Genomic DNA, 25,752 nt, shown 5'->3' with positions numbered 1-25,752 from the left:
CGGTTTGCCTCAGCCTTAGGTTCTGAATGACTCTACAACCAAAGTCCCCATATCCCCACAGTCCCCATATTCACACAGTCCCCATATTCCCACAATCCCCATACCCTCATAGTCCCCATACTCCCATAGTCCCCATACCCCTATAGCTCCCATACCCCCATAGTCCCCATACCCTCATAGTCCCCATACCCCCATAGCCACAACTCTTCTCACTAACCCAGTGGAACAGTCCCAGAATCTTCCTCCCCAGCTTCTCTGGGTGCTGCCTGCTGGCACCTCAGCTTCTTACCTCCACCGCTCACCCTGGTCCAGCCGAGCACACTAGCGTTTAGTTATCACAGATAGCACCCCAATAGAGCTCTCACCACTCCTTGCCTGCACTGTGTTCCCCACCTCTCCTAGTGGAAGCTCACTCTTCCATGCCATCTGAGGCCATCCTGCCAGTTTCCTCTATAAAGTGACAGGCATTTCCTGTGGCCCACAGAATAGGGTTCAGACTCCCTAGAAGGGGACACAAGGCTGTCTCCTTGCTGACTGCAGCTGTCCTTCCCCAGAGCACATCTGCACATGCTGGCCTCTGTGCCTTCCAGCCACGGTGGACCCCACATCACTCGCCCAATACAGCTTCCGCTGTGATTCTTCCATTTCTTTGTGATGTGCCTGGAGCCTGTGACAACCCTGCACTTTGTGTCAGTCCACCTGACTCCTCCCATGGTTCCAGCTCAGCCCTGAGTTCCCTCTTCCAGGAAGTGTTCCCTGATCTATGCCTCAGAACCGGCCCCTCCTGTTCCCACAGGGCCTTGCCTGTTCCCACAGGGCCTTGCCTGTTCCCACAGGGCCTTGCCTGTTCCCACAGGGCCTTGCCTGCATCAGCTTCGGACAGCGCTCTTGCCTCTTTGGGCTCGTGTCATGGTTTGCATTTTGAAAACCTTGTATGCTCATGGTTCGGTCTCTAGCCTGTGGCACAATGAGGAGGAGGCAGCGATGGAACCTCTAGGAAGTGGGACCCAGAGGGAGAGAGTTAAGTCACGGTGGGTGCACCCTTGAAGGAGCTGTTGGGATTCCAGCCCCGTCGTCTCTCGCTTTGCTTTTTGTCCTCCATGGGGTGAGCACTTGGCTCCCCGACACACTCTGTGCCATGGCACTCTGCCTTACACAGAGCCAACTGGTCATGGGTCTAAACCCCTGAAACCGCCTACATACAATTTTCCTCCTTAAAAATCTCAGCTACTTGTCACAGTGAGAAGGGCAACATACCTTGTCCTTTAGATGTTGGAAGAAAGCTCTCTCCTCCAGCTCCAGAACACCAGCACTCTGTGTCACTGAGCTGGGTGTCCTTTTCATTCTGTTAACTCAGTACTCTAGGAAGTTAAGTTAAAATGGCAGTGTTAGCATGCATAACAACGATACTGTAAGACACTGTGGGGTCCTCCAGAATTTGTGTCTGCCACAATTTTACTAAATTGGATGTGTTTTAATGGTGCTAAGAATCATCCTGAAGTTCAGCAAATATTTATGGAAACTATCAGTTTCTGGATTCAGCTAAGGATGCCCCAGCAGAAAAGGCAAGGCTCGTTTCTCACAGACCTTCTGTTCTTTGGGAAGGAGACAGACCACTTAGAGGTACAGTGTTGGATGGTGAGACATACCGTGAGGAGAGGAAAGCAGCATTTGGGGTCAGGAAACTCCAGTGGGTTGACCCAAAGCCTTGAGGAAGTAACGTCTGCGCAAACCTTGACATTGAGAAAACTGTGCCAGGCAAAGACCTGGAGAAAACAGCTGTGTGTCACAGTGCGGTGAGGAAAGGCAGCACCCGTGAGCTTGGCCTCTTTCAGGAAAGAAGAGAGGGTCCCTGTGGTGGTTTGAATGAGAACGTCCCCCACAGGCTCCAAGTGTTTGGACATCTTGTCCCCAGATGGTGGCGCTGTTTTGGGAGGTCTTAGAAGGTGTGGCTGTCCTGGAGGAAGCATGTCACTGGGGGCGGGCTTAGAGAGCTTTCAGCCTTGCTGGATCCCCAGTTGCTCTCTTGTTTCCTGTGCCTGCTGGAAGATGTCCAGCCTAACTTCCGCATCTGCCCCAGCCACCTCCAGCCACCATGCCTCCCTGCCGTGAAGGCCTGTATTTCCCCTGCACCCCTAAGCTCAAATGAATTTCTTCCTTTCATAAGTTGTTTTGGCCAGTGTTTTATCACAGCAACAGAAAAGTGACTAATACGGTCCCCCTGGTGTGAGCTTAGCATATCAACAGCAGAAGGGTGCGCGGTTGAGGCCAGGTCGTGGAGGTGAAGGTCAGAAGTCTGGATTGACATATCAGTACAGTCCCCAGTGGGTTTGTAAATGGTGTGTATGTAAATGTAAGGTCACCATCGAGGATATTTAAGGGGTGCTGGCACATCGGTCTTCATAAGTCCTCTTGTGAGTGTAATGCTAGTGCTTGCTTAGTGAAACACAGCCGCCATCCTCCACCCAGTCCGCCCCGTTCTCCGAGTGGTCCTTGCCCCTCTTCCACATACGCTCAGCCTCTGAGACGCTCGTGAGCCTTGTCTACAGTTGTGACACAGACTGATTCTGCATGAATGATCTGGTTAGCCTCATTGGCAGTAGATACACAGTACAGATTTCTAGAATGTGTGGAATTCCTTTATAACTTTATACTTTGAGGGCTCTAATGTGTGATAGGATATTGAATTTCCACACATTGGAGCTTAAGAGAAAGGGGATTTGAAAAATGGTGTCTGTGGAGCGACCATACCATGCCAGGTGTTTGGGGGTGTTTTGCAGACATTCTGGTCTTCCTGAGCCTATGAGCTCATCGTCGGCTCTACTTTATGGATGAAGCAACCCGGGCAGAGCGATTACCTGTCCAAGGTCAGGCAGCTAGAAAGGGAACTCCGAAGTCCATTCTCTAGTCTCACCACCTGTCCATGTTTCAGTGGGTGAGTGTGGACTCCTGGCGTCTGCCCACTGTTGGCTGTGACCCTGGGGAGCTTGGAAAAGCTATTTGCTCTCTGCTGTATTTTCCTTGGCTGAAAAGCAAGGTGACCACAGTGCTTTGCTGGTGGCTTCTGTGCCTGTCAGGCTGTGTGACACCTAGTGGCAAGCACCACACCAGTTCTGACCTTGCTCTTCCCGCTCTGCCCTGCTCGAAGCTTGAAGGCTTCCTGAAAGAGAACAACTACCACTTCCAGAAAAACGAGCTCCAGAGTAGTGAGGTGTCTCAGCCAAGCTCCCAGAGCCCAGAAGCCCAGCTTCCTGCTCTGTGTTTCTAGCCACTCCCCATAACCTAGGATATTTTTGAAGGCGAGGGGTCGGTGCTTGCTCACTAAGCTCGCACACCTCTTGAGCGTGCTCCCTTCCTCCTGTGTAGCCCCAGCTCACGCCGCTCCCTACCACCTGGCTCATGTTCCTCATTCAAATCCACTTACATGTGCAGCGAACAAAGTCACGGGCACCTGCTGGGAGGGAGCAGTGGGTGAGTTATTGGCTGCTTGTAGTCTACCTACCAAGTCACACCTGAGTATCTATCTGTTTACTTGACTGTGTGCATGTGTGTGCTCTTGTGTGTAGTACATGTGTGCTCTTGTGAGTTCACACATGTGTTGTGTGTACATGTGCATGTGTTTGCATGTGTGCTTCCATATATGTGTGTGTGTGTGTGTGTGTGTGTTCTTTTGCCGTGGACGACCATGCACCTCTGGATCCATTTGTCTCCTTACGTGGAATGTGTTGTCTAGCCCATTTTTGTTTGTTTTGTTCTGTTCTTGAGAGAAGGAAGTGCTGGGGCCTTGAGATGAATTGGAGGGAGAGGAAACAGGCGAGGAGGGAGAGCGAGGCAAGACTTCCCAGAGGCACTGAAGTTCTTGCAAGACGTCCAGGGTAAAGGGCATGGCTTGCTACATAAAGTAATTTTCTCTCTCTTTTAGTGTGTAGACTTAGTAAAGCAGGATCAAACAGACCGTACTGTGGTGTGCATTGTAAGTGGAAGATGTTGGGAGCTTCCCGTGGAGTTCCGTCTTGGTTTTCCGGTGGATGGGAGAAAATGCTTCTCTCAACCAGTTCTGAATGAGTTCTTTTCCAAGAATCAGCTGTAAGGCCTCATCTTCAGAAAGTGCTCTGTGGCTTTCAAAGCGCCCACGGGTGTATTATCTTTTCAACCTTCACATCGACCTCAGGAGGTCAGCAAGGAAGAGCCACTGCGTTTGTTTTGCTGTGAAGAAGCTGCAAGCCAGGAAGTGAAGAACGGTGGCTTCAGTGACACAACTGTGACCAGAGCCAAAGTCTCCAAGTCTCGCGCGTTGCTAAGGCGTATTGTCTCTTTACTGTTGTTGTTTTCAGTGCTGGGGATGTAGCTCAGCACGCTGTACGTGCTAGACAAGCGCTATACCATTGGGCTACACCCTCAGCCCCTTTTTGTTCTTGATAACTGAAAATGAAGGTGAACAGGGGCTGGAGAGGTGGCTCGGCGGTTAAGAGCACTGACTGCTACTGCAGAGGACCCGGGTTCGATTCCCAGCACCCACATGGCAGCTACAAACCATCCCTAACTCCGGTTCCAGGGGAATCCAAAGCCCTGTTCCGACCTCCGCGGCATTGCACGGCACGGGTGCACTCACATACATGCAGGCAATACACTCATACACATAAAAAATAATAATAAATAAAATATTTTTTAAAAAGAAAATGTAGGTGGACCACATTTGCACATGGGTCATGATATTGTTGCACATTTCTTACAGGTCCAGTGAGCCCTTCGCTGCCACCTATGGACTCCCAAAGATCACCAGAGGAAACTGTCCTCATTACGGGAGGAGGTGGATATTTTGGCTTCCGGTCAGTTCATATACAAAATATCTCCTGGCATTATTTTCCTGGTGGAGATTTGAAAAGCATAGCTTTCAATTCTGGTATTTAACTCAGTAGACATTTACCTTTGTATGATGCAAAATCAAAAATGAACTGCAGTACTCACTGCCCAGATGCTGAGATTGAATACCATAGACATATTTCACTTCAAGAAATACTCTTTATAGAAGCTACTAAAGTGGGACCTGGTGGCTCTTCACATCTCCAAAGATGACTTAAAATAATAGCTGTGTTAGTTACTTTTCTTGCCTTTGGGACTAAATACCTGACAAGTAGCTTAAGGGAGGAAGAGTTTATCTGAGCTTATGGTTTGCAGGGTACAGTCCGTCATAGTGGGGAAGGCATGACCCCAGGGGTGTGAGGCGCTGGTCACACGGCACCCTCAGGCAGGAGGGGGGGGCCAGGCTATCACACCTTAAGGCCCACCCCCAGTGGCCCACAGCCTTCAGTCGCCCCAGGGGTGTGAGGCGCTGGTCACACGGCACCCTCAGGCAGGAGGGGGGGCCAGGCTATCGCACCTTAAGGCCCACCCCCAGTGGCCCACAGCCTTCAGTCAGGCTCTGCCTCCTAAAGGCTTCATCCACAGCCTTCCTAACAGCACCTCCAGCTGAGGACCCAGTGTCCAAGCACCTGAGCCTGTGGGGGACAGCTCAGGTTCCAACCACAACAGACATTCTCTCACAGTGATGTCATTCTAATGTAAATAGATGAGCGGGCTCTCATTTTTCAAGTTGTAAATAAGACCTGTGCCAATGACCCTGAAAAACAAGTAACTCAGGGTGAGGCACGTGGCTCGGGTGAGCCCTACCTCGATCGGCAAGCTACTTCACACCCTTTCCTTAGACACAGCTACAGGGTGACTTGACCTCGGTTCTGATTGTCATCGTTTCAGCCTTGGCTGTGCTCTGAACCGGAAGGGGGTCCACGTGATTCTGTTTGACATCAGCAGACCTGCCCAGACCCTTCCAGAAGGAATCAAGTTCGTCCATGGAGACATACGCCACCTCTCTGACCTGGAGTCAGCTTTCCAGGTTGCTGACATCACATGTGTGTTCCACATTGCCTCTTACGGTATGTCTGGGAGGGAGCAACTGAATAGAACCCTGATCCAAGAAGTCAACGTGTGGGGCACAGACAATGTCCTCCAGGCCTGCCAGAAGAGAGGGGTGCCCAGGTTAGTCTACACAAGCACCTTCAACGTCATCTTTGGAGGTCAAGTCATCAGAAATGGGGATGAGTCTCTGCCTTACCTGCCTCTTCACCTGCACCCAGACCACTACTCCCGGACCAAATCCATTGCAGAGAAGAAGGTTCTGGAGGCCAATGGCTTGGCCCTGGACCAAGGCAGCGATGTCCTCCGAACTTGTGCCCTGAGGCCAGCCGGCATCTATGGGCCAGGAGAGCAGAGGCATCTCCCCAGGATAGTGAGCTACATTGAGAGGGGCCTGTTCAGATTCGTATATGGGGACCCCAGCAGTCTGGTGGAGTTCGTCCATGTGGATAACTTGGTGCAGGCCCACATTCTGGCCTCTGAGGCTCTGAGAGCTGACAAGGGCCACATTGCCTCTGGGCAGCCCTACTTCATCTCAGACGGCAGGCCCGTGAACAACTTTGAGTTCCTTCGGCCATTGGTTGAGGGCCTGGGCTACAGCTTCCCGGCCACCCGCCTGCCGCTCACCCTCATCTATTACTTCGCTTTCCTGGTGGAGATGGCCCACTTCGTTCTCGGTAGGCTCTACAACTTCCAGCCCTTCCTCACCCGCACCGAAGTTTATAAAACTGGAGTTACACATTACTTTAGCTTAGAGAAAGCCAAGACAGAGCTAGGCTATGAGCCTCAGCCATTTGACCTGCAGGAAGTGGTAGAATGGTTTAAAGTCCGTGGTCATGGCAGAAGGTCTGGAAGTCAGGACTCCGAACACCTCCCTTGGGATGGGATGCTGATCTTCCTCTTGACTGTATCTGTTCTCACATGGCTCCCTTCTTCTGTAGTTCTGTCAGTATGAAGCAAAAGCGATGCGTAGGGACCGATCCCACTGGCCGGGATGATGTTCAGGAGCACAGCTTGTAAAATTCTCTCCCGCTATCTGGTACCACTCTGGCCTACGAATTACTATTTAAGAATGAGTTCTTTAAATCCCTTTAGCAGGGGTGGGCTACCTTCTTGTGAGTTGTTGGTCAGGGAAGCCCTTAAGGCCCCCAAAACGATACAGACTATTGCCAGTGCTCTTGGCTACCCACCAGAACTAGATGGTGAGACCCTATTGCTGAAGACACCACACAGTTCGGTTGCAGCACATAAGGAAATCAAGCTGCTTTCATAGTGTCAGAAGGTGCTATGGAGGCCGCTGGGAGATAACTTTGATCAGCAGTCTTACTCAGCCATGGACCCCACAGACTATACTACCAACCACCACGCACACTACATACTGGTGCAATAGTGGCAAGGTTGCTAAGGAAGTAACCAACCTCTTTCCATTTGGATGTGCAGCCTGCTGCACAGGAGGTAATTAATTCACGCCTGGTGCTATAAACCAGGTCATAAGCTCATTGCTGAAGAGGTCATAGGCTCTAGCAAGTAGGCAATAATGTTAATTTGATAAATGGAGATGTTCCCATCAGATTGCTTTCTAAATATTGATGTTTACGCCCATGGACTAGTGCTGCTGTCAGCTTAGGTCAGTGGACTTTGTCACAGGTAGGTGGCCATTAGACTGCAGGGCCACGTAACTGGGAAAAGTGCTGAGATGTCCGATAAATGGGACATCTCTATCACCCCCTCCAAGGCTCGGGGGACATTGTGAAAGGAGGGTTGGAAAGAATGTAAGAGCTGGAGGAAGGGAGGAGAGCTCTGGAGTGCTGTGTCCCAGGAATGGCATGGCCATTGCACACACGCATTCACAGCGTCTGCAGTTACCTGCATGACACTGAGCCCACCATCATCTGTAGGCAGTCAGTGGTTGCAAGGGGCAGGGAGAGACTTTCCCCAGCGGTGCAGTCACTGGTGAGTTAACTCAGCTCCCATCAGAGCTCTAATGAAACACGTTGTATCATACACAACAAAAAGATGTGTGATAGAAGAGGGTCTGGCTGGAAGAGGAGAGGGGTGGTAGAAGTGGGAGGGGCAAGAGAAGGTGAGGGGTGGATATGATCAAAATATGTTATGATGTGCATGTCACTGGGGGCTTTCTGTAATGTCATAATGAAACTCATATGTAACTACTAAATGCTAATAAAGGAAGAAAGGATGGGTCTTGGATTAAATAGTCTTTACTTCTGTCCCAACTGACCCTGATTGGAGAAAAGGCAAGAGAAGTCTGAAGTTTGGTTCCTGTGAATCCTCAGCTGTGTACAACAGTAAGTCACTCTGAAGTGGGCTGGTCGGGGAGGAAAGGGCACTTGGTTGGGCTGGGAATACTTGTTTGAATGTCTCTAAAACCAAGATACACTACACCTGTCTCCACCTCACACACTGTGTGTATATCGAACAGTAAAACTTGGACTGGTATGGGAATGGCAAACACTGACAGACTTGATTACATGAAAGACACCAAATTGGGTCAGATCCCCAGCAGACCAACCTGGGGGATGGTGCTGCTCCAGGGAGGGGCAGTTGGCACTAGCTGGGCAAAGTGTTGGTGTAGGACTGACCCTTTGCCTTTGTGGTACAAGGGCACCCACCCTGTGTGTTTAGGCAGAGAGACCTTCCACCTGCCTCATTAGGACCCTTCTGGGATTAAATTAGATAATAATAGAGTACTGCTTGGCACCATGTGCTGCCATGGCTACAGGTACTGTTACTGAACATACCAGATGAAGGTTTTCTTCCTGGAAGTATTCCTTTTTTAGATGGGTTGTTGGCACTGAACTTTCTGGAATGTCTCTATGTGTTCCCTTAGAGACTACAACAATGTATACTTGGTGTCTGCAACTTTCTGACTTCTGTGGATAGACCCAAGGGTAGGAAACAGCTAAGATCTGACAATCAGTCTGCTGTTTTTAACTTGAAAGCACGGTATAACTCTAATACAGTGGCTTTCTTGCTGGGGAGAGTTTGGGCTCTGAAGGCAACTTCCAGTGAGGAGCAATGGCAGCCTTGTCTGACCACCCCCAGGATTTCAAGGGAAGATGATCACATGACACAGTTACCCAGGAACCAGAGTGGGAGACGACAGTTTTCACTGGAGCCAGGAAGGCAGTGCTGAAATATGGTGCGTGACGGTGATACAGTTTTTCTGGGAGGATTTGAGAATCAAGTAAACAGACAGGCCCTGGCAAATGCTGCCTGGATGTTTTGAGGGAAAGGAGTAAACTTGATGCCACAAGACCTACCTGTCATTGTTTGCTATGGCCTTACCGAGTACCCAGAGCCTCTTGAGAGCTTGGTGTCCACACCTAGGAATCGGGACTGACCACACTGGCCCCTTCTCTAAACCAGCCCATTTCAGGGTTTGTTGTGACCATAAAATAAGATGTGCTAGAAGTGCTTTGACCATGTGACTTGCAACATCACTGAGAGGTGGTAGTTGCTGGTCATAGGAAACGTTTGGGGAAGTCTTATAAAGGAGTTTTACTTCCATGAGCACATTCAGTATATCTAACACTCCAGGCCCTCTAGAGAAGGTTTCTCTGAAGTCCGCAGACTTTGACCAGGAGTGCGCACATGGTATCCACGTGAGTCAAGTTCCCACTGTCATCGAGAGCTAGAACAGGCTTTCAGAACATGTTCTCGATAACATCTGTTCCAGTTTGGTTTCTGTGGCTGTGATAAACACCATGAGTCAAAGCAAACTGAGGGAGAAAAGGGTTTATTTGGTTTATAGGTCAGAACCCATCATGGAGGAAAGCCAAGGCAGGAACTCAAGGTGCTCGGGCGTGTGTGCGCGCGTGTGTGCCCGCACACGTGCACATGTGTGTGTGTGTGTGTAGATACATGTGGAAGTCAGAGGTTAACCTTGTGTGTCATTCATCGGGAACCATCCACCTTGTTTTTAAGACAGAGTCTCTCACTGACCTGATGCTCACCAAGCAGGCTAAACTGGCTGTTTCCCAGGACATGTTTTGTTTACTAAATCCTTTCAGAAGTCACAGGCAGCCAGAGGTGCTTTGTCATCACCTCGATTACAAATAACTGTCAGGGCATCTTCCACTGTCCACTCCTTTCTAAACCCCCAGCCCACCTAGCTGGGTAGGCAAGATGGAAGATTACCCTGCTAAAGTTGCTTCCCAATCACAGCTCGGTGAGCAGGAGGAGGAGCCATGGGGCTGATGGAGCTCCCTGGACCAGCCTTGGCAACATATACCAGGCTGTCCTGTCCTATTCAAATCCACACTTTTTGCTACATTGGAGAAAGACTTTTAATGACAAAAATCCATTTGTACTGTGAAGGCTGAGTTATGTGGCCAGGAACAGAGGATCAAGAAGAGCCAGGAGATTAAAGAAATTCACAGAGCTCTGACAAATGAGGCATGCTTTTTTTCTCTGGGCAAGGGTACACAGGCAGGTAGACACTGAGCCAAAGTATACATGTTCGTGGTCCCAAGGACATTTATATAAAATCACACAAAGATGGCTTCTTACCAAAACTAGTGGCATAACAGATTACATTATTGTTTACTTGGGGGGTCCCTGTGTTGTGGGAAATTGAGGCACAGGATCTACCACACAGAGAGAAGGTACCAGGGGACTCACATGGAGAAATTGGTAAATTTTATCCACACCTACAGACTTACGCAGAGTTTCCTCCTAAAGACTTGAACTTGTTTAGTTCCTACACAGTTTTTATAAGTCTCCCCACATAACTCTTTAACTGTTACATCATTGGTGGGTTCGAGTTACCACCTACATATTACCAGCCAGCATAGATGCTTATGTGCCCTAAGACCATGGAGGGGAAATTCCTGCTGCAGGCATATTTGCAGAGCAGGTGTTTAGGACAAGAGTGAAGATTTTCTTTAACAACAGAGTTTATTGCAAGCAAAGGAGTTGCAAGCAGATGTTCCAGTAGATAACACACATTTTAGTAAGCATTTATAAAACCACTATAAGGTGAGTACTAGGCCCCAGCATACAAAATCAGTTGTAAAGCAACATTAGACACACACAAAAGTGACATTAAATGCATGAGTATATTTCATTTCCCCTTCACCTGGACATCTGGTGTAAGCCTTCCTGTGCTGACTCAGCTCTCCAGATGTGTTGTTCGCCATCTTGGAAATCCACACCAGTGCCCCGTGTTGTCTAAACATAAACAGACCCTCACAGTTTTGATTGATTTTCTTCCCCTACCCCTTCCACAGGACTGATTGCCACATGCAGGCCTGGCTTCCATCCTGCTGATGCAGACACTGGGTCAAGACGACCATTCAGGGTTCCCCATTCAACCTTTCTTCAGAGCCTGATGCCCAGGCCTCCAAGAACCCCCCAGAGAAGCCTTTGATCTGGAGTGGCTTCGCCAGAAGGATGGGTGTTTGTTGCCATGGTTACCCATCTCACAAGGAGAGAACTGAGCTCAGGTGATGCTGTTGGGGCTCCTGGGTCCCCTGTGACATATAGCCACAGAGGGTCCTTTGTAACATTGCTGCGGCCTCGTGATGCACCTGACCTGGATCAATTCATCCTCCATCATCCAGGCGATGAGTTTTCCTTTCTATTTGAGACTCCTTGCACTGGGTCTTCCCAGGAATTGGACAAGGTCCTGTCTGAGGGTGTCCACCGTCCCTAAGCACCCATGCCCAGGTAAGTATACCTATGCTGTGTCACTCTGTTTCCTCTGTGCCCTCTTCCTGACAAAGGGGCCTCTTTTGATAACTTTGAGGTGACGGAACATTCAATGTCATCCTCCAGAATTGGTTTCCTTGTTTAGAATTATGTTTACTTGAACCATGTTCAAACCCTGTAGATTTGGATTATCATGAACAATCTAGTTCTCGCTATCTTACTCTGTAAGAAAATGGACACAATGTCTTTCCCAGGACACAGACACCCAGCAGGCAGGAACCAGGCCTGTTTAGTCTACTTTGGTATCCAGAGAACACAGAGCCTGCCTTTCATCTGCCCAGTAAACACTGTTGACTATCAGATGCATTGACCAACAGCTGGTCTCTCCTCTGAAATCACAGCCAGTTTCCTAATTCTCCTTCTCTTTAACCCCTGACTCTTAACCCTACCCAGCAAAAAACACTCCAGTTAAAAACACAGGCTCCAGTGACATCACACAGAATGACAAAGGAAGAAGCTCTACGACTGGTCCTTTCATTTTTTAAATTTGTTTTTATTTAATTTCTGTGTATTTCTTTCAGAATATCTCAAACAATCATCTTTATACCCCGTCCCCACCGGTACCCTCCCTTAGCCCCCAACTGGAACCCATATAGTCTGTCATCTGTGTTAAGGCCCTCTGTTTTGAGTCAGTGACTTGTTCCCCAGTGCAAGTCCATCCACTGAGGTCTAATTGGCTTATCTAGAGTCCCTTGTTTTAGAAGGATCAGCCCTTCCTCACCTAGCAGGAATCAGTTACCAATATTTCTTCAGCTAAGATTGGGGTCTGCTGTTCATTTTCCCAGTTCTATGCTGGGTTTTTGTCTGCCTGAGTTCGCATGGGACTCAATTGGTCTTTTCACCGTAGCAACCAAACAATATCTGGGGACAGTGGGAGTAGGAAGTTGGCCACAGCCAGTGATTTCAGAACCATTTGTGTACTTTTTACAGTTGTGAGACTGAGGGACTACCATTGGCTGAGTATCCACATGCTAGGTGCATCTGTGTGTATGTTCTCATAGGTGGGCAGAGTGTGTGTGTGTGTGTATGTGTGTGTGTATGTGTGTGTGTATGTGTGTGTGTGTGTATGTGTGTATGTGTATGTGTGTGTATGTGTGTGTATGTGTGTGTGTGTATGTGTGTGTGTGAAGACAACTTAGGGTGTCATTTCTCAGGTGCTTTTTGTTTACAAGACAGGCTAGCTCACTGACCTGGAACTTAGCCAAGTAGCCACACCACTAGGCCAAGCTTTTTTGAGTTCTGGGCATCACACTCAGGCCCTCGTGCTTGCAGACAAGCCTTACCAGCTGAGCCATCACCCCAGGCTTCAGGTGTTTTCTATCCTCCACTAAGCAGGTGCAAATGCTCCCAGATAGCACGACATGCTACTTTGCAAGATGCTAACGAGGGGCACCTGAGTTCTGCTGGTACGTCCCTCTCCAATGTTTGGCTACAACAGGTGCTCAGTACCCCTTGGTTGAGTATATGTAGGGGCAGCAGTGAGTCACAAAAGGACCTAAGTCCTCGTGACCTCCGGCTGCCTCCTATCTGCGGGTCCAGGTTGTTCTGTTGGCTGAAAAGCATGTTGTGCCCTGGAGTTGACTTTCTGGCCAGCCTGAAGTCCCCTTCCTTTCGCCAAAAGGCTTCCTTTGCAAACACATCCAGCTGAGCCTTGTCACCTGATCCTCCTGTACCAGCGGCCATCTGCAGGTGGAAATCTAGGCAGAAATGCATTGAGCCAGTCCACAGCAGTCTCTAAGCTGCACACGTCCTTCCACGTTCTCCTATGTGCTTTAGAACCTGTAGACACCAGGAAAAATATATTTGTCATTGAAACACCGAATTATGCCTAAGGCCAAATCTAGCTTATTACAAAATTACATACAATCTAGACCAGTGTCTTTCAGCCAACAAGAGATTTATTTGTAGAACTTTACCGTGTTTTTTATTTACAGAGCTGGTTGGACCATGCAAGTAATTAAAAACTTCATTACTGATATATAGGACTTTCATCCTGACAGATAATCTCAATGTCTTTTTCTGAAGTTTTCCAATGGAGCCTCATTAACGCAAAGTAAAATGCATACACATACACATACATTTAAATGCTAGGAGACTTTTGTGTTCTAGGAGTCCTTAGGAATTTGTGTCTTAGATAGCTAACACGGGTCATTTTGAAATATGGTCCGGCCTTTAAGAAGAATTACAATGCTTCTGGGGTGATTGCAACACCCCTCATTGTGTTGCAGGCACGGGGGATTTTGCTCAACACATTCAAATAAGGATAATGATAAATTTACCTCACTGCCCCTGTTAACTGACTCAGCTAGACATTCTCAATACAAAGTGTTCCTGTTTGTAGAAAGTTTACACTGCATGAGTGTGGGCGGGGGTGGGGCTTATTTGGTTTTCTCAGTTACACAGCAAGTACGTATGTTATTATTGCCAGTTTATGTGAAAGGAAACTGAGTCATCCTGAGGTGAGGTGCCTTGCCTGATGTCACCCAGTGAAGAAGAGGCCAAAGCTTAGATTTGGGCCAGGCCCACTTGAATCCAGAGACCAGAACTCTTTTTCCTTTTCTTTCTTTCTTCTGCAGCCCAGGCTAGCCTGCAACTCACTACGTAGCCAGAGTTGACCCTCAACTCCTAATCCTCCTGCCTCCACCTCCTGAGTGCTGGGATTACAGGTGTGAGCCAAGCCAGCTAGTTTTATGCAGTGCTGGAGCCGGGACCCAGGGCTTCATGCATGCAAGGCAAGCATTCTACCCACTGAGCCACACCCACCCCCTCAAACTCTATCATTTTTCAAGTGGTTCTATTGATTTAGTATGCTACAGCTCAAGGCCAAACATCACCAAAACTGCACTGGCAGTAAAAACAGTTTTATTTGTTGCAAATATATACGCATATATATATACACACACATATAAAAGGAGTTTTTGCTACACAAATTAGTTTCATCAACAGTCAAAGTGCTGTGTCACTGGGGAGATAGGGATGGTGTGTGTAGGGCTGTCTGTCCACTGAAGCCCTATTTATTCTGTGGAGAGTGTTACCACACTATGCTGGAGTCCGATGTAACCACCCACTGGGCATCTTCTAAGACTTCCTTCTGTACCTACCCATGTGCCAACATCAGTCACACACCCATATCCTGACCTCTGAATACCTGTCTTGAGAGCAAAGCCTGGGTATCACTCACTGCTGCTGGACACTGCCCTCCCTGGAGTCTTATATCACTCTGAACGTGGGACACAGGCCCCATACAGCCTTGCAAGGAGAATTTTCTGGTTAGCTTTCTATTTCTGTTATAAAATACTCTGACCGAAAGCAACTTGGAGAGGCAAGGGTCTATTTGGCTTCCACATCCTGATCACAGTTCATCACTGAGGGATCTCAGGCAGGAACACAAGCAGGAAACTGGAGGCAGGAGCTGAAGCACAGGCCATGGAGGAGAGCTGTTTACTGGCTCGCTTTTCTGGCCTGTGCTGAGCTTTTCTTTTTTTGTGTGCTTGTTTTTTTGGTTTTGTTTTTGTTTTTTGTCTTTTTGAAGCAGGGTCTCCCTGTAGCCCCAGCTGTCCTGGAACTCACTATGTAGAACAGGCTGGCCTTGAACTCACAGAGATCCTCTGCCTCCCAAGTGCTGGGACTACAAGCATGTGACCACCTTATTTTCTGAGACAGAGTTTCTAACTGATTGGCTAGACTGGCTACTTCCTTCCAAATGGGAAAGAATCCTTTGGCAGTGGGGGCCTGTCACTTGTTTGTACTTCCTGAGGCCTGTCAGGAGTACACCTCTTTTATGTGTGTTCATGTGTGCTTATCTGCTTCTATGTGTGTAGAGACCAGAGGTCAACCTCAGGTACCAGCCACCAGTCTCTCACTAACTTGAAGGTCACCCAGTAGGCTACCGAGCCAGCTCCACAGCTCCTAGGACCTACCTCTTACTTGCACAATTCTATGACTTTGCACAATTATGCCTGTCTGTAGAGAGATAAAACAGCCCAGCTTGTCTCCCGAGGGGGACTTATTTGAATTAAATGGCATGAAGGCCTTCTGTGACCTGCCCATGGGTCCTTAATTAAGAACAGCTCCTCTAGGAACAGTGGGAAGGTTTGGATGGGGGAGCTCATGGGATGCAGGAAAAGATGTGAGGCGTGTCAGTCCTTTCTGAGGCAATCAGACAGGATGCCCAGGATGCAATTAGTGATGCAGGCCTGGAGACGGAATGAGAAAGGCTGTGTGCACAGGTGTGATAAAAACGTCCCGCTGATTCACTGCAGTCGAACAAGTACTAGTTTGTTCTGGTTTTATGGACCTCAATTCAAGGTTGTTTTCAGCTCTAAACTGACAGCGTAAACTTTTTGAAGTTGCAGAGACCACGCTAGCAGACAGATGGTAAGCAAAGCTTTTCTGTTCCATGTTTTAACAGCAGTAAACACCTCTATCATTGGGTCTTGCTTGGTTTGAAACCACACAGGATGCGTTAGTCAACCCAAGATGACACTAACCAAAGCTCTTATTTTGTGTCTCAGAATACTTTTCTCTAAAATATTTTTATTGGCACAGTAATTACATACGTGTGTGTGTGTGTGTATTCTTGGGTGCAGAGTATTTTGATGCCTGTTTACTATGCATAATGAGCAGAGAACAGGAGCTACCATATTAATCATTTCTTTGTGTTGGGAATAGTTAAAATCCTTTCGATTGGCTGTTTTGAAGTGGACAGTTCAGTGTCGCCAGCCATAGTGGCCCTGCTGTACTACAGATCATTATGTCATCCATCCTGCCCAATGATAACTCCAAACCCATTAACCCTCCTCTCTGCACCCCTGTGCCCTTCCCTGTCCCCAATAAACACTATTCAAATGCTGCCCTGTCTAATGAGTATTCTCAGCCTCTGCCTGTGAGTGAGAACAAGGGGTCTTTGCCTTTCTGGGTCTGGCATTTCACTTGTAGCTAAATAATATTCCCTTGTGTTTATACCCCATGTTCTTCTTACCCACGGACCCTCTGATGAGCACATGGAAAATACTTTTTAGCTTCTTAAAATATATTTTATCATAATTATTAATATGTATTTATACAAATTACAAATTCATATTCTCTGTGATGCTTCCATTTGTGCATATATATATATATATATATATATATATATATGTTGAACAAGCCCACGCACTCTTCCTCTACCCTGTCTCCTGCTTGTCTCTCCCTACTCCCCCGCCCAGTCCCTGATACCCTCCTAACGCCACAGTTCTCCCCCTCCACACACAGAATACTGGGACTTGCTTTAGGTGTCTGGATTATTTCAGCTAATATCCTTCTCCCCAGTTACATCCATTTTCATGCAAATAACTTAATTTCATCTTTTATGACTCAGCTGTGTATACACTGCAGAGTTCCTTAACCATCTGTCTATGTGAGCACCTACACTGAGTCCATGTCTGGGTTGTTTTGAGCAGGACCATGGTAAACACGGTCATACAGGTATTTTTATTGTGCACGTATTGCATTCCTCTGGGTGTGAACCAAGGAGTGGGGCAGCAGGGTGGTTGGAGAGCTGTTTAGGAATCTCCCGTACTGCCATGCATATGACCGTATGAATTTGTGTGCTGATCAAATGTAAGGATTCCTTTTCCTTCATGTCCTTAGCAGCATTTGAAGGCTGGTTTTCTTTTTTTAACAATAGGTCTTCTAACTATAGTAAGATAGATATCATAATCTTTTGACAATTTTATACATGTGTATAATGAATTTTGGTTATTTTCACCCTGTGCTGGATAGCTTTAGTGTCAACTTGACACACCTGGGTTGAAGGAGCCACAATTGCCTTCATTGGACTGACCTGTGGCCATGTCTGTGGGGCATCTTCTTGATTAATGAGTGATGTGGGAGGGCCCAGCCCACTGTGGGTGGTACCACCCCTGGGCAGGTGGGCCTGTGTTGCATAAGAAAGCAGACTTATCAGGCACCAGGTAAACAAGCCAGTAAGCAGCGTTCCTCTATGGCCTGTGCTCCAGCTCCTGCCTCCAGGTTCCTGCCCTGAGTTCCTACTTTGGGATACCTAATGAACTGTGACCCAGGAGACGTAAGGTAAAATAAACTCTTTCCTCTCCAAGTTGGTATTAGTCAGAGTATTTTGCCACAGCAATGGAGAAATAAACTAGAACACACCCCCATACCTTCTCATCGCCCTCCATGTCCGGATGAAAGCCTCCTTCTTCCCAACAAGTCCTGTCCTACTTTCCTATCTTGTATGTGTGTGTTTGTGTGTGTATTTCTGTATGAGTACATGCATGTGAGTATGTATGTATACATGTGTGTGTTTGTGTGAGTGTGTAGGCATATTTGTGGGTATGTATACATATGAGTATGTGTGTGTATGCATGTGTATGGGTGTTTGTGTGTATGAATGCATGTGTGTATGCATGTATGAGTGTGAGTGTGTGGATGTGAGATTATGTATGCCTGTGTGTGTATGCATGTGTGTATGTGCCTGCGTGTATGCGTGAGTATATATGTGTGTGTGCCTGTGAGTGTGTGTGTGCGTGTGTGCGTGTCTGCTCCACTGAGTTAAGTCAGGGTGGCTTCCATGACCTCGGGTGTGGGTTCTCCACTGCAGCACAGGCAGCTTCCCAGTTGCTACAGCACTAGAGAGATTCCCCCAGCAACCATCAACTGCCAACAGTCCCTCAAGGAAGGCTGGGGCCTGAGGAGCCGTCCCCTCTCACCATGCAGTGTTGACTGGCTTGACCCTGTGCTGGCAACCACAGCTGCTATGAGGTCATGAGTGCAATGTCCTGAAGATGGCATCTCACAGCTTTCCTCCACATCTCTGGCTCTTACATCCAGTTTGATTTACTTTTCCCTGGACACTGATTATCAGAGATTTTCATATTTATTGGCCATTTGTATTTGTTCTTTTGAGAAGTCTCCATTAAGGTCATTTGCTCATTTTTCAGGTGGGTTACTCATTTCTCCATGGGTGTTTTCAAGGTTTTTATGTAGCCTGGGTCTTGGCGCCAGCAGGTGGATGGCTGACAGGTCCCCCTGCAGGTTGCCTTTCGCTCCGTTGTCTCCTTTGCTGGACAGATGTGCTTTAATTTGATGCAGTGCTGTCAGTTTTTTATTTTGTTTCCCAAGTTTTCGGACCTGTCCAGGGAACTTGTCTGTGCCAATGTCTTGAAGGGTTTCATGTTTTCCTCTGGTGCTTTCAAAGTTTCAGGTCTTACATTAAGGTCTTTGATTCATTGTGAGTTGATTTTTATGGAATGAGAAATAGGGTCCTCCCACATGTGAATGTCCAGGACCCCTGCACCGCTGCCGGACAGACCGTCCTCTCTCCAGCGTGTTTGACTGTTGTTGAGAGCCAGTTGGTTGCAGATGTCTGACAACTACAGAAAGACTGTTTGCCATGAAGGTGTATAATCTGGAGACAAGGATAATCGTTCTGTCCTATTTGTTCGCCTTTTACTTCTTTCTCTTACCGACTTGCAATGGATAAAATTTCTAGCAGTATTTTGGGAAGAGTGGATACTGTTGTCTTGGAGAAAATACTTTTCTTTTTTCTATTTGTATGATGTAAGCTATGGCTTTACCATGTAGAACCCTTATGTTGAGGTATGATCTTCCTATACTAAATTTGTTCAGGACTTTTTATCATGAAGGGATGATGAATTTTATAAAATGCTCCTTCCACATGTATTGAGATGATCCTGTGATTTTTTTTATCTTTGATCCTATTTATTTTGTGTATTATATTTATTGAGTACCTTGAGACATCAATTTGATTGTGGTGTGTGACCTTTTAATGGTGCTGTTGAACTCAAATTTGCAAATATTTTGGTTTTTGCATCTTCGGTCATTGGGGATGTTCTAGAGTTTTCTTTTTGTTGTTTCGTTAGGTTTTGGTGGGTGTCACGTTACCTCATCTTTCTGCATTTCTTACACTTCTGTGTTAAGATTTCTGCATCTGTTGGGATGGAATGGCGTTCTCACTAACGACCTTTCTCCTTTTCACGGGAGGTGGGGTACCAGTTCTTTAGGCAATGTTGAGTGTGTTTCCGACCCTGTTTCCAACTGGGTACTACAGAACAACCTCCCCTCTTTGGCAGGGCTTAATGGGTTTGAACACAGTGTGAACCATATCAATGGGAAGAGCCACTGTCTAAAAGTCTTACAAGCATTCAACAAGTGTGGCGTAGACAACCAAGTGTAAGGGGCGCGCCTTACATAGTCAGTCTGCAGGGGGGTGGTAGCCTTTGTCAGGTGACGGGGGCTTCCTCAGACACCTGGCTATCGGTGTGCGCTTGGAAGTGGTTCTGAAACGGCTTTCCTCCATTGTGACGATGGGCCTGAAGCCCTTGTCTGCTTGGACATCGGCATAGACCCAGATGGCCCGTGTTGCGAGGTATGCCCTGAAGCACAGCTCCCTTCTACAGCACTCATACCCTGTCTGACCATGAGTGCGCACCTGTGCAGATGACCTCAGCCGGCACAGCGTCAGAGAACTGCTGTCATTCCTCCCCACTGCTCCTTGCCGGGGTGACAGCCCAAGAGCGGATCCTCAAAGCCCTCCTTGCTGGGCCTGCCTGGGTACTGATAACTGGGTCTCTTTATCATTTTATCATTTGGTTGGTGACCTTGAACTCCTGCTCCTCCTGATTCTTCCTCCTAAGTGATGAATCACAGGAGTGTACCACCACACTCTGTCACCCTATTCTTTAGGATGAAGCGTGTGCTGGGATTCAGATGGTACCTGTCATGGCCGAAGCTGGCCACAATTCCTCTTAGCTGGGCAGGGGTATGTCTCAACCCCAGAGCAAAGAGAGAAGAAACCGGGGTGAAATGTGAGGGATGAAAGAAAGGTTTTTTTTAATTGGATTTATTTTTATTGAATTTTTGCGAATTTCATATAGTTTAATCATCTATAGATCTCCTCCCCTGTCTGTACCCTCCAGCTACCCCCACCCAATTTCATGTCCTCCATTATATGGCAACAGCATGCACATGTCCCACATAAGCTCAAAAGCCAGACAAAATCCAAGCATAGATGGGGGAACTGGCTAAGAGGCTCCAATCCTAGCTGAGCAACTAAAGGTATCCAATGGTTGCTGGGAGGGTGAGACTCTTGGAATGGACCCACATCAAAGGGCCTTTGGGGACAGAAATTTGACTCTATAAGCCTTACTATATGTATAGATATGTTTATTTGTATTTTTATGAGAGTTTCACCTGCATGTATGTATGTGTACCCTTGTTTGCAGTGCCCATATAGGTCAGAAGAGGGCAGTGAATCCCCTGGAACTGGAGTTGCAGATGGTTGTTAGCCACCATGTGGGTGCTGAGAACCAAATCCTGGTCCTCTGCAAGAACAGCCAGTGCTCTTAACAGCTGAGCCACCTCTTCAGCCCCAGAAATACATTTTTTAAAATTAAGGTGCTTATAGTGTAAGGGAGGGGTGGGATTTCAAGTCCAGAGGTAATGCTGAAATAAATTTGAAGATACAAAACATCTTGCACATCTTCTGTTCAAAGGTCTATCATAGGCTGTTCTGTTCTTTGGACTGAGGTGACTAATCTGATCATTGATTGCTAGATCCATGGTGGGACAGTCACAGGATGTATACCATGGCTTCCTGTGCAGAAGAGATGGCTGGCAAGGGAGTGCAGTGACTGACAGCCTAGCAGATCCCTGTCACTTGTCTGAGAAACACAGACACTAAGACCTCATTGCTCTCCCTACCTCTGAACACCCCAAAGTTGACAAACTGAAGAGCGGTCATGGGTTAATTTTTTTTTTTTTTGGTCTTTTTGAGACAGGGTCTCCCTGTAGCCCCAGCTGTCCTGGAACCCACTATGTAGACCAGGCTGGCCTCATTCTCACAGAGATCTGCCTGCCTCTGCCTCCCGAGTGCTGGAATTAAAGGCATGTGCCACCACGCCCAGCTTCATGGGTTAATTTTATAATTGTGGGTTTCTACAAAGAGTCTTTGCTGACAGAAATATAGAATCGTAACCTAGAGAAAAGTGTGAAAGTAAAAGAGAGATATTTAAAGAAAAAAAAAAGATTGTGGGGCAGGGGAGGGGCTAGAGAGATGGCTCAGCTGTTAAAAGCACTGGCTGCTCTTGCAGAGGACACACACAGTGCACTTACATACACGTAAGCAAAGCACTCATACACATAATCCTTTTTAAATTCTTATTTTTGTTTTATGACTTTACCCATTTCATGGCTGAATTATTTCTTTGTTTCATTTAGGAGCATAAAAAGTGAGGAAGAGCAGCTTAAAGTTCCGGGCAGATGCTGTGTTCGTTCACATTGATTGTTATTCTGTAAAACGTAATGCAGCCCATGTAATATTCCCATCATAGCCAACATCTGTGCAGCTTGTTCACGTGATGCTCTATGTCAACATGAGCACATATTATTCATATAAAAATAAATTAAGCTTTAATAATGAAACATAAGTTTACAATTGCAGCTTTTTAAAAGCCTAGTGAAAAATAAGAAACGTGGCTTTTTTTTTTTTTTTTGGCCTTTTTGAGACAAGGTCCCCCTGTAGCTTCAGCTGGCCTGAAACTCACTATGTAGACCAGGCTGGCCTAACTCACAGAGATCTGCTTGCCTCTGCCTCCTGAGTGCTGGGATTAAAGGTGTGTGCCACCACACCCGGCCAAAACGTGGATATTTCTAAGGGAGACAAGTGCTGTGGGAGTGGCTCTTGAAGGAGATACTTTGAAAATTAAAAACCCAAGACAAATCAATGTCTTTTTTTTTTTTTTTTTTGGTCTTTTTGAGACAGGGTCTCCCTGTAGCCCCAGCTGTCCTGGAACTCACGATGTAGACCAGGCTGGCCTTGCCTGCCTCTGCCTCCCAAGTGCTGGGATTAAAGGTGTGCGCCATCACACTTGGCCTCGATAAGTGATTTTTTTAAATATTTTATTGATTCTTTGAGAATTCCATACGATGTATTTTGATCCTATTCAGATCTCTGCCTTGACTTCATATCCTCTATTACTTTTCTTTGTTAAAGGCCTATGGAGTCTAATTTATGTTCCCCCAAAATTCTTGAGCATGGGGCCGTGAGCTTGGTCAACCAATCCAACATCACACCCTTCAAGAAAATAAACTCTCCCTCTCCAGGCAGTTATCAGTTGCCACAAGTTCCTCAGCTAGGGCTGGGCTTCTTGTCCAACTCCCTCCTCCATGCTGGCCTTTGGTCCAGGTTGGGCTTGCCCAGTCACAACTGCTGTGGGTTCATATGTACAACTGCCCTTTGGGTGCAGACGTAACTGTCTCCTTGTATTCATGCACCACCTCTGGCTCTTACAGTCTTTCCATCCAGTGCCAATTCTCTCATTCTGCAGATTTCTGAAATACTTTTATAATTAGGATATTGCTTTGGTGGTTACCTTCAAGAAGTTCAACGTCCCCCAAGTTCAAAGTTAAGCTTCATTGCTGCAACAGTGCAAAGAATTGGGGTTCCTTGTCTTTCTGGCTGTTGATTATAATTTCTTTTGGTGGCCTGAGATCTGCAATCTTCAAATGTCAATACTCAGACGCCTCTGAAATGAATTTTGAAAAATCTATGTATCTCTGTGAACATTTCTAAATTAACATCTAAATATCTTTCAATATAAATAGTTGCAAAGTTGGCACGGTGTGAATGTTGCGTCTTTAAAGTGTTGCATTCCTTTTTTAATATGTCAGGAGGCTCTAAATATAAATTATTTGACAGACAGGGCCCTCCCTTCAAAAATGGCATAAACAAGGAAATTTTTAATAAGAAATGGCACATTTTCCCTTTTATCCCTGGAATTTGTATTTTTATACCATTTTTCTCCCTCAAAATTTTAGTCCAATTACTTCGGGCTTTTATGCCATTAAACTGTCTTTATACAAAATTACATATTATCTTTGCATAAAATTATGTATTACTCTATCATTAAGAGGCTTTAAGTCTTTAAGAAATGTCTCCTGGGTTGAGCTTGATCAAGAAACACACAAAGTAAAAAAACAACATGCTAATTATTAAACTTGGTCAAGTGTCATTGGTAACGATGGTAACAAAAGGGACGGATGACAGCAGCTTTCTCTCCAATGGTCTCACCTACCTGTAGACTGCTAGTTTGGGAAAAGTCAAAGCACAGCATCCATTCTGTTCTGCCTTTTAGATCTCATGTGCGGTGGGCCTGGCTCACGAGGGTCAGGAGACGGAACACAAGATGGGTCAGGATAGCAGTGTGGCTGGTGTTCTGGTTTGCGTCCCGCTGCTGTGATAAAACATGAACCAAAAGCAACCGGGGGAGGAAAGTGTTCATGTGGCTTACAGTGTCGTCTCTCAAAGGAAGCCAAGATGGGAACTAAAGCGGAGACCACGGAGGGACGAGGCTTGCCAGCTGGCCCAGTACCCTTTCTTATACAACCCAGACTCCCCTGCCTAGGGAGAGCACTGCATGGCTCACAATGGGCTGGGCCCTCCTACACCAATTAGCAATCAAGAAACTGCCCACAGACATAGCCACAGGCCAGTCCAAAGGAGACAGCTCCTCAGTTGAGGTTCTCTCTTCTCAAGTGTCTGGTTTGTGTTGAGTTAATTAAAACTAACCAGCACAGCTGGGTTCTTCCATGTCTTCCTGTGCTGGATAGCTTTAGTGTCAACCTGACACATCTCAGTACAGACAGCCTCAACTGGGGAACTGTCTTCATTGGAACGGCCTGTGGCCATGTCTGTGGAGTATTTTCTGGATTTTTGAGTGATAGGGGAGGGCCCAGCTTACTGCGGGTGGAGCCACCCCTGAGCAGGTGGGCCTGTGTTATATAAGAAAGTTAACTGAGCAGGGGCCAGGGGAGCAAACCAGTAAGCAACGTTCCTCCATGGCCTGTGCCCCAGCTCCTGCCTCCAGGTTCCTGCCCTGAGTTCCTACCTTGGGTTCCCTGATGAACTGTGACCCAGGAGATGTAAGTCAAATAAACCCTTTCCTCCCCAGGCTGATAACGGTCAGAGCATTTTGTCACAGCAATTGAAGGCAAACTAGAACATTTGTGTAGACACAAGTTAAAACATCCTTGTGAGTCATTTATGTAATTAAAAGACAGAACTCTATTGGATGTCCGTTTGTGAAGGCAAAGAGCTGGGAACCACCAGGTTTGGAAAAGGACTTGTTCCCCGTTTTCTACTGTTTTTGCCTTTCAAACATCTTTACTTGCAGCCCTGCACCCTGGGCTACAGCCTCCAGTAGACCAGAGTTGGAAAAATCTAGGCTATCTTTCCTAAAGCAAGAACATGGCATTAGGTCAGGCAGATAAATCTCAGAAAGGAATGAATTTGACAGGAAGGTGGAGATCTGCAAGTAGATACTTGAAAAGTTCTAGAATGTTCCAAAGCTGGCTTACCATGGCCTCAGTGGCTTAAAGGCCCCTAGCTATGATGGCTTAAGTTTGGATTGTAACTTGGTCACAAGGCACACAAATGACTAGATTTCGTTGTGTGGCTGCCTTGTTAAAAAGTGCGGAGGGGCTGGAGGGCTGGCTCAGTGGTTGGGAGTGCATGCTGCTTTAGCAGAGGACCTGAGTCTGGTTCCCAGCACCCACGCTGGGCAGCTCACAACCACCTGTAATTCCAGCCCCAGGGGATCCAACACCTTCTTCTGGATTCAGGGCACCTGTACGCACGTGCACATACTCCCACACAGACACACAAATGTGACAAATAAAAATAAACCTTTAAAAAATAAAGATGGGGCTGGATAGATGGCTCAGCAGTTAAGAACACTGACTGTTCTTGCAGAAGACCCGGGTTCAAATCCCAGCAAGCGCATGGCAGCTAACTGTCTGTAACTCCAGTTCCAGGGGATCCGACAGACTCTTCTGACCTCCACGGACACTGCACAACACAGGTGCACTTACCTACATGCAGGCAATATACACATACACATAAAATTAAAAAATAATAAAAATTTAAAAAATAAAGATAAATCCTGGGCATGGTGGCACATCTTTAATCCAAGCACTTGGGAGAGACAGGCAGGCAGATCTCTGTGAGTTCCAGGCCAGCGGGGGCAACAAGGAGACCCTGTCTCAAAATTAATAATAATAATAATGACATAGTAATTGATAATAATGAGC

At 46.9% G+C, this 25,752-nt stretch overlaps 1 protein-coding gene across 2 annotated transcripts in view; it reads left to right on the top strand.

Moving 5' to 3' along the window:
* Sdr42e1 (short chain dehydrogenase/reductase family 42E, member 1) overlaps nucleotides 1–8,121 on the top strand; it is a 13,388-nt gene extending 5,267 nt beyond the window's left edge. For both annotated transcript variants that reach the window (XM_008851477.2, XM_029555192.1), the window contains exons 2-3: nucleotides 4,736–4,829; nucleotides 5,755–8,121. In XM_008851477.2, coding sequence (XP_008849699.1) covers nucleotides 4,762–4,829; nucleotides 5,755–6,868 — 1,182 coding nt within the window. In that variant the 5' untranslated portion in view covers nucleotides 4,736–4,761 and the 3' untranslated portion in view covers nucleotides 6,869–8,121. The remainder of the gene's footprint in view (nucleotides 1–4,735; nucleotides 4,830–5,754) is intronic.
* Nucleotides 8,122–25,752: the final 17,631 nt, after the last annotated feature.

The sequence above is a fragment of the Nannospalax galili genome, unplaced genomic scaffold (genome assembly GCF_000622305.1).
Source record: "Nannospalax galili isolate Female #2095 unplaced genomic scaffold, S.galili_v1.0 scaffold3166, whole genome shotgun sequence".
Classification (NCBI taxonomy): domain Eukaryota; kingdom Metazoa; phylum Chordata; class Mammalia; order Rodentia; family Spalacidae; genus Nannospalax; species Nannospalax galili.
Note: the sequence above shows the minus strand (reverse complement) of the source record. Positions and strands in the feature narration are given on the sequence as shown.